Source organism: Phyllopteryx taeniolatus, chromosome 6 (genome assembly GCF_024500385.1).
Source record: "Phyllopteryx taeniolatus isolate TA_2022b chromosome 6, UOR_Ptae_1.2, whole genome shotgun sequence".
Classification (NCBI taxonomy): domain Eukaryota; kingdom Metazoa; phylum Chordata; class Actinopteri; order Syngnathiformes; family Syngnathidae; genus Phyllopteryx; species Phyllopteryx taeniolatus.
This window is the reverse complement of record NC_084507.1, coordinates 5,477,229-5,486,278: the sequence shown is the minus strand read 5'-3', so window position 1 is coordinate 5,486,278 and position 9,050 is coordinate 5,477,229. Positions and strand designations below refer to the sequence as shown.

Below are 9,050 nucleotides of genomic sequence, written 5' to 3'. Positions count from 1 at the left end.
CTTTGAACGCCTCGTGCTGGACCACCTCAAGAGCGTCACAGTTCCCCTGCCGTTTGCCTACCGAGCGAACAGGTCTGCGGATGATGCAGTCAACATGGGACTGCACTTCATCCTAGAACACCTCGACAGTGCAAGGACCTACGCGAGGATCCTGTTCGCGGACTTCAGCTCAGCGTTCAACACCATCATCCCTGAACTCCTTTCTTCTAAGCTTCTCCAACTCAGTGTCTCGCCTGCCATCTTCCAGTGGATTTACAGCTTTCTGATGGGCAGGACACAGCAGGTGAGGCTGGGGGAGACCACCTCATCCACACGCAGCATCAGCACTGGGGCACCCCAAGTTTGTGTCCTCTCTCCGCTGCTCTTCTCTCTCTACACGAATAACTGCACCTCAACACACCTGGCTGTCAAATTCCTGAACTTTGCAGATGACACCACTGTCATCGGCCTCATCAAACGAGTGACGAGTCGGCATATCGACAGGAAGTGGAGCGGCTGGAGCTGTGGTGCGGGCGACACAACCTGGAGCTGAACACGCTCAAGACGAGAGATGATCGTGGACTTCAGGAGGCATTCTTCGCCACGGCTGCCCCTCACGCTGTCCAGCTGCCTTGTGTCAACCGTCGAGACCTTCAAGTTCCTGGGAATTATTAATTCTCTCAGGACCTGAAGTGGGCGATCAACATCAACTCCGTCCTCAAAAAGGCCCAGCAGAGGATGTACTTCCTGCGGCTCCTGAGGAAGCACGGCCTGCCACAGGAGTTGCTGAGGCAGTTCTACACAGCGGTCATCGAATCCGTCCTGTGTTCTTCCATCACAGTCTGATTTGGTGCTACTACAAAAAAGGACAAACTCCGACTGCAACAGACAATCAAAACTGCTGAAAAGATTGTCGGTACCCTCCTACCCACCCTTGAGGACTTGCACGCTGCCAGAACTAAGACAAGAGTGTGCAAAATCCTCTCGGACCCTCCACATCCCGGTCACCAGCTCTTCCAGCTCCTTCCCTCAGGTAGGCGCTACCGATCAATGCAAACTAGAACTAGAAGACATTCCAACAGCTTCTTCCCTTTTGCAATCAACTTCTTAAAAAGCTAACCTACAATTCCATTGCAAAATTACGGCATTACGTCAAGTAAATTGCACAACATGTTTTACTTTACAGCAAATTAGCCACTACTAGCTTACAGATGTGTTGTCTCCTTCGAAACCCCATTTAATCTTCGGCAGCATACTGCTCCATGACCTCAAACAATCTTTGATACTTTTCAACGATATTACGCCTCACTGCTTGTAAAATTACCTTCTTTGCCTCTTTTCATGTCTGCGCTTTTTGAAAATCCAAAGACAATGGAATAAATACATCAGGGTCTCCGGAACGTCCATTGTCGTACCAAGAATGTGGGAAATTATGAATGGGCTGGTAGTCACCTTGTTCTTGATCCTGCCCCAATCCCTCAGACTTTTGATTTGTTCCTGTTGTAATGGAAAAGCAACGGAGGCCAGGCCAGGCCAAGCGAGGCAGAGCGGGGCTAAGCTGTTCTGGAACTTGCAATGTAAACGTTCCAGAAAAGTAACTTAATCACAATACTGTGCTTATGACTGAGTACATATTTGGAGGTCCGACAATAGAAAAGGGATAGATCAGTGGTGCCCAAGCTTCGTTGCAACACGGACCAGGCGACTCACTTTAACATATTTGATGATTGACATAGAACCAAATAAAAACAAATGATTCAAAATATAACTCATCATTGTGCCATTACAATGACTGTAACTGTTCTAATAGGGAGCCTTGCGCTTTCAAAAAACTCTAGCCACCAGTACCATATCAGAAGCAGAAAACCTCCTTGATCATGAAAAAAAGTCAGCTGGCGCCAATATTTTTTCACCAATGAATTACTAATTATGTAAATGTTCGGCCATTGGCATAATGTGTTAGGGACACATTACTGCCGTTGGGAAGTCGGTGAGCGTTGTCGGCCAGGTATGTCCCGCTTAGTCAACATGAGTCAGCCATTAACGGGCATTTAACTGAATCAAACATGCAATATGATGTTTCACCTTTGTGGGGCGCTGGATTTACTACAGCCACTGTGGTGTGGAAGAGGAAAAGTTCTTAAATCCAAGGTAGAATGTGCATAAACCTGCGCTCAGGGCCAGATTTGACAGGGAATGCCTACATTTCAGGGTTGATCCACCCAGTGTGTAACTTGCGTGAGAGCATAAATGACAGATTTGAGTAGATGGGAGAATGTCTGCAGCTGGAAAAGGGCAGCATGGGACAATATGGCCCATAGTTTACACCACATTAGTGTGACGTATACCCAAGCAAATTGCATGACTATTATAGCTAGATATATTAAGACTTTTAAAAAACATGTTCACTGTTAAAACCTCAAGTAGAGCATTTGCTCTGTGCACTGTGGATGAAGTGTCTCTAAAATAAGCTTCATCAAGCAGGATAACCTTTAAGTAGATGAACAGAAATGAAGATTTGATTCTTTGAGAAAAAAAACATTTTAATTTGTTTAGGTGAAAACCTGTAACAAAAGTACAAAACTCAATTCTGAACAGGATGAATAAACAAGACTGGTAAAATATGATACAAATACAAATAATTTTGAGACCACATTCTACCAATAGTAGTAATAATGAATACATTTTTTTTATGCTTTATGGAGGTTTATGAATAATGGCAAAGCTGGGGAAGGCGGCTCCCAAGCACACAGAAATCACATCGTGAACAGAGAGAGTGACAATGAGCTTTTCAATGGCTTAGAGTTGACCACCGAGGAACACAATAGGGCCTCAAACTCCCGGCAACTTTTCTGAGCATTCACAGTCGTAGATAAGCCACCTGAGGACAACAGGAAGATAGTTGGTAAAGTTCTGAACATGCAGATCTATTTTTAGCATTTCAGACAACTCCTCTTTGAACTTTGATTCCCAAAACCGCGGATGCACTGGTGTGCTATGAACTGCTATAAGCATCGCAACAATTTATCAGGAATGATGGTCTTCAAATAAAAACCCCACAGGTGGGAGTCATTTCACAAGTTCAAAAACACACATTTAACTAAACAAAGCACAGAAAGTAAATCAACTAAGCCTGATCCTGCCTCACTTCCTCCATCTGCTCTTCCTGGGTGTTTGCCTGCTGCAGACAATAGTCATGTTCCACTGAGGGCTCCACACTGGGATGATGGATGAGGGCATTTGATTCACTCAAGGCCCTGTCTTCTTTGTCCCCGTGCCAATGCTTGCTCACTACTCAGGCGCATCAATGGTAATTCATACAAATGATAAACAGCAAATAGAGGTGAGTTACCACTAATGTGACGTGGAGGTCCAGAGGAGCGGACAAAATGTGATAGGAAACAAGAGAGAGAAAACAGGGAGTTGCAGACTTGTAATATTAGTTAGGCTGTGGCAGGGAAAGAGATGGTGACAAGCCTGACAAGCTGCTATGGACCATGGCACAAAACCCACGTACCCTGAGGGACTGCTGTATTGTGAATGTGCTGTACACTACATCCAAACCAATCAGGAAAGATTGAAACGTATGAAACAAAATTGAAAAAAGAAGAAAGCAATTTTCTTTAATTTTCACTTGTATACAGAGCACAAACACAACGGATGAGTTTTATTTTGAAAAGGTTAATTCAATATACAGTAAAACCTCAAATTAATGGTCCCGGAATCAACGGATTACGAATTTAACCGTTAAAATCAGCAGAAACTCGTAAAAGTGTCCGGCTGCAACTCAAACTTCAAAAAGTCTGTTAGTTCAGAAATTGGCTGCTGTTGTTTATTGGTGCAATTAACTAGGGCTGCAACGCATACGCAAATTTTTCAAGTACTTCTAATACATAAAAATGCTAAAATTGCTTGAGGAATTGTCTCTGCCTCGGGGATCCGCTTATTTAAGTCATTCACTGCCAGCCCTCCCTGTTTGATACTGTATCTGTAATTATGTGTACACCTTTAAAAGGGCTGGTGGCGGTGAGTAGTGTGATAAGGAAAAGTCAGTCTGGGATAAGACGCTGTTGGCATAAGTTGTGGCCGACAGAATCTCTTAAGTTGGTGAACGTTTTTGTGTTGCACAGAGTTCAATAAAGCGACTGAAAGACTCCCTTCCTCTTTGACAATTCTGAGGCCATTACTATACTATTGGTATAAACAGTAGCTGCTTGTTAATAGCAGGAAAGAGTTAATGGTCAAGCTGAGACATCTCACAGTGCTGAAAAAGCACCCTGAATACATTACGTCACGTTACAGTCGTGCACACTAAAGTTGTATATTATGGCGCGTGTACTACCATCATGTCTGCAAGTGGCTACATTTGGAGTCTAGTACTGTAGGAGGAAAAAAAAAATATTGCAAGTGGCAAAGTTTGTGAAAAGATTTATTAGGGTAATATTTGTGTTTCCTATCGAGGTCTCTTCATTTTCATCATTTCAGTTTCGTTAGTGTGGTCTAATATAATAAGTGCACAGCCACAAATCTACTGTATTATTATGTCACATCCTAAAATGCTAGTTACTCAAGTGAAGTTGAGGCTCCTTATGCCTTTTTTAATTAATGCCTTTTTTTAAATATAAGAAATGCTAAGAATGCTAAGAAGAAAAACTGCCAAGTTTAAACTGAAATTTATTTGTTTTCTTGCCTCACTGATATTTCTAGGCAAGAAAATACAGTTTGCTGCTCTCTGTGAATTTAAAAAATAAAACAGTTGATTAAAAAAGGAAAAACAATTGGTCGTTTATTTTCAAGTGAAATGGCTCTTTTTTTCTTGTGTATGCATAATTGGTCTTTAACCAAGCAAAAATATAATTTATCCGAATACTCTATTATTTGATCAAAAATTGTAAAAGGATACTCGAATACTAAAATATTCGATAGCTGCAGCCCTATAATTAACTGACAGAGATTGGTAATTCGGGGACTTTCCGCTGTTCTTTACTTGAGGGCTTGTCATGTACACACATGCATCGTCTCGCGAATATTTTATACTGATTTGGTACAGTATAAAGAAGAGGTTTTTTTTTGTGCAGGCCTTCATTCATCCAATCATAACAGAGGTGAGAAAAAAAAGCGCACTAACCTTAGTACTTGATACATTGGAAATTAAAAAGTTGGAGTTGGGAGTTTCCGTGGCTCGAGTATGTGAGGAATACGGTGTGAAAATACAAACTGTAAGTGACATACATAGCAGTAAGAAAGAAACTAAGGTTTTGCAGTGAATTTACTGTATTTACAATAATTTTGTACGGTAATGGGTGATTTTATGCCATGAAAAAAGTGCTTCAAATTAACAGATAAATGGCTTTAACGGACGGTTTGAGGTTTCACAGTATAAGCAAATATGCATCAATGTCTACCATTTCGGACTGTTGCACATTCTACCAATACTAATATAGTAAACTACAAAATATTTCAAACTAGAACTACTGTATAATTGTACCTAGCCTAGAGCTACAAAACTTGGTTACTGAATGTACTAAACTCGTAAGTCAAGGTACCACTATAAATCACAACTAGATCAGCTACAACAAACTTATGTTTGAGATCCAAAACGTGTTGCAGGTCAGTTTTTATTGGGTGCTGCAGGTATTTTATTCAATGGAATGGAATGGACATTTCCTAAATGGGGCTTTTCGATTGCTCTAATAAATCCATGTATCTTGTATTCTTGTCTCTCACAAGTGACATTTTCTTTGAGTGCTTAAACTTTGTCCTTCATTTACATATATATGTTAATGTTGTGGCAATGTATTATATATTTCTGCAAGTTTGGATCCCAGGAACCAACCACATTTTTAATTCTGACCATGAGCTTAAAAAGTCTGGGAAACCCTGCTCCATATTATGTCTATTTAGTCCTTTCATCTCTGCATTTCGAAAAGCCAAGAGGAGTCCAAAATAATGCCTTTGACTTTTTTTTTTTTTACTTACTTAAAATTATTAATTATTCATTTATCACAAGATGGACCAATGCGTCTATTTACATGACTTGCACATTTATTGTATATACTTGTGTACTGTATACTGAGTACTGCATTTTAGACAAAAGTTAAAACATCAATGACCTCTATGGGGCATTCAAGGACTGGCCACTGACATAAGTTTAGGTCAAATCAACATTACAACATGACATAAATAATGGGTGCTAACTTACTGCAATTAAATTACTTTAACAAATACTGTTAATGACATGCTTTCTCTAATTTTCTCACTGTCCCAGCTATATGGACGGGTGTTGTCCAAAGTTTGCGTTAGTTTGGCTTTTCCTTTTTTTCCCCCCCACGCTGCGTTGCTTGAACGCAGCATGCTCCTCCTTGTGCACATTCTTCAGGTGCCCGATCAAATTTGTTGTGTTGAAGCATTTAGATTACGTTCCCCACGACGTACTTCAGTTGTGCACAGACTGCAAATAACTTATGTGTTGTTTGTCTGACACACCGCAAAATAGTCCCACTCTGACGACGTGTTGTTTCACTGACAAGATAGTTACAGTACTACGCCACAAGACACGTGGCAAGGCTAAAAATAAACTGGCTTTTGGATTCATACGCAACGGCGACACAGAGTAAATTACGACATGAAAGCCGATCGGCCAATCAGCATAAAATGGTAATTATTGGTCGATACCTATCAAACCGATCAGATCTGTGTAAAGTCTAACAGTGACCCTCAACGAATGATTACTGGAAAGCTAGAAGCAGACCCAGTTCCATGTATCCTGAATGAAGAAGTAGAAAACGCTATTAGTTCACTTAAGGCCGGAAAAGCTTGTGGTCTGGATAAAATTTCTGTTGAAATGCTTAAAGCAGGAGGTAAAGAACTTAATAAGATCGTTGTAAAACTATTTCAACACTGCTTGGACTTGCAAGAAGTACCGGCAACATGGAAAGATTCAGAAATAATTTTGCTACATAAATCAGGCGATAAAATGGACCTAAGAAAGTACCGCCCAATAAGCCTCCTATCAATGATTTATAAAGTCCTGGCAAAGATATTGGACAAACTAATTGGAATCAAACTCAATGAAGCACAGCCGATAGAACAAGTGGGTTTTTGTTGCGGTTTTAATACTATGGACCACAGACAGTTCAACAAATAATCGAACGACACGAGTACGAAATGCCTGTGTGTGTAGCCTTCATCGACTATGAAAAGCGTTTGGCTCATTCACCACCACTTCGATACTGCAGGCGCTGGTAAATCAAAGGATAGAGCGACCTATATAAACATTCTACCATCAATATACAACGATTCTTCTGGTTCAATACGAATTGATGATGAAAGAGTGCAAATAAGTCCAGGAAAAGGCGTCAGACAAGGCGACACACTGTCTCTGAAGCTATTTACAGCTTGCCTTGAAGTATTTAAAAAGCTCAATTGGTAAAAAGAAGGACTAAAAATTAATGGCGCTTATTTGAGCCATCTTCGTTTTCAGACGACATCATTTTATTTTCCTACGATGCTGAACAACTACAGCGTCGTGTTCAGGAATTAGACTTAGAAAGCCCTCGCTCAGGTCTGAAAATGAACAAAAACAAAAGAAAGGTCATGTTCAATTGCTACTGTCCACAAAAAAGATGTCAAAATGGACGACTATGTCCTTGACGCCGTCGACAACTAAATCTATTTTGGCCGACTTGTAACAATTGACGGAAATAGAAGCACTGAAGTTGAACGCCGCATAAAGCTTGCTTCCAGGCTTATGGAAGGCTTAGTGTTATATTCAAAAACAATCTTCCCATTTGCTTGAAAAGAAACGTTTTCAATCAATGTATTTTACCAGTCTTCACTTACAAAGTTAGTGAAACTTGGACTACGAATGCCAAAGTTATACAAAGGTTCCGTGTGACCCAAAGGAACATGGAACGGCAAATGTTGAAAATAAGCATTCGCACAAGCTGCAGTTGGATATGACAGTAGACGCGTGTTACAGATTCAAAAATAAGCCTTAAATGGAAATGGGCTGGCCACGTTGCCCGAAGAGCTGACAAAAGGTGGACCACAGAAAGTATCAATTGGGTACCACTGGCCACAAAGCGGCCACGGCGAAGACGTAAAGGTAGATGGATAGAGGAAATTATTAAACACATTGGAATACACTGGCAACACATTGCAAACTGCCGTAGTAGTTGGAAACATGAAGAAGAGGCCTTCATCCTGCAGTGGACGCCCAGACTATTTTATATATATATATATATATATATATATATATATATATATATATATTTTTTTTTTTCACACACATATACATACACACACACTCACAGTATAAAGTATTCAGAAGCACTTACATTTTTCACTCTTTGTTATATTGCAGCCATTTGCTAAAGTCTTTTAAGTTTGTTTTTTTCCCTCATTAATGTACACGCAGCACCCCATGTTGACAGAAAAAAAACGGAATTGTTGAAAAAAAAAATTTAAATTTTGATTTATTAAAAAAGAAAAACTGAAATATCACACAGTCATAAGTATTCAGACCCTTTGCTGTGACACTCATATTTAACTCGAGTGCTGTCCATTTCTTCTGATCATTCTTGAGATGGTTCTACACCTTAATTGGAGTCTAGCTGTGTTTGATTATACTAATTGCACTTGATTAGGAAAGTCACACACCTGTCTATATAAGACCTTACAGCTCCCAGTGCATGTCAGAGCAAATGAGAATTTTTAGGTCAAAGGAACTGCCTGAAGAGCTCAGAGACAGAATTGTGGAAAGGCACAGATCTGGCCAAGGTTACAAAAAAAAATCTGCTGCACTTAAGGTTCGTAAGAGCACAGTGGCCCCCATAATCCTTAAATGGAAGACGCTTGGGGCGACCAGAACTCTTCCTAGAGCTGGCCGTCCGGCCAAACTGAGGAATCGGCGGAGAAGTGCCTTGGTGAGAGAGGTAAAGAAGAATCCAAAGATCACTGTGGCTGAGCTCCAGAGATGCAGTCGGGAGATGGGAGAAAGTTCTAGAAAGTCAACCATCACTGCAGCCCTCTACCAGTCGGGGCTTTATGGCAGAATGGCCCGACCGAAG

General features: G+C 40.7%; 1 protein-coding gene across 2 annotated transcripts in view; it reads right to left on the bottom strand.

Moving 5' to 3' along the window:
* ube3d (ubiquitin protein ligase E3D) overlaps window positions 1–9,050 on the bottom strand; it is a 50,167-nt gene that overhangs the window by 21,096 nt on the left and 20,021 nt on the right. Inside the window, exon 10 of one of the 2 annotated variants that reach the window (XM_061776917.1) lies at window positions 2,503–2,860. The exons of the other annotated variant lie outside the window; for it this stretch is intronic. Coding sequence (XP_061632901.1) covers window positions 2,840–2,860 — 21 coding nt within the window. The 3' untranslated portion in view covers window positions 2,503–2,839. Of the gene's footprint in view, window positions 1–2,502; window positions 2,861–9,050 lie in introns of those variants that run through there. 2 annotated transcript variants of the gene reach the window in all.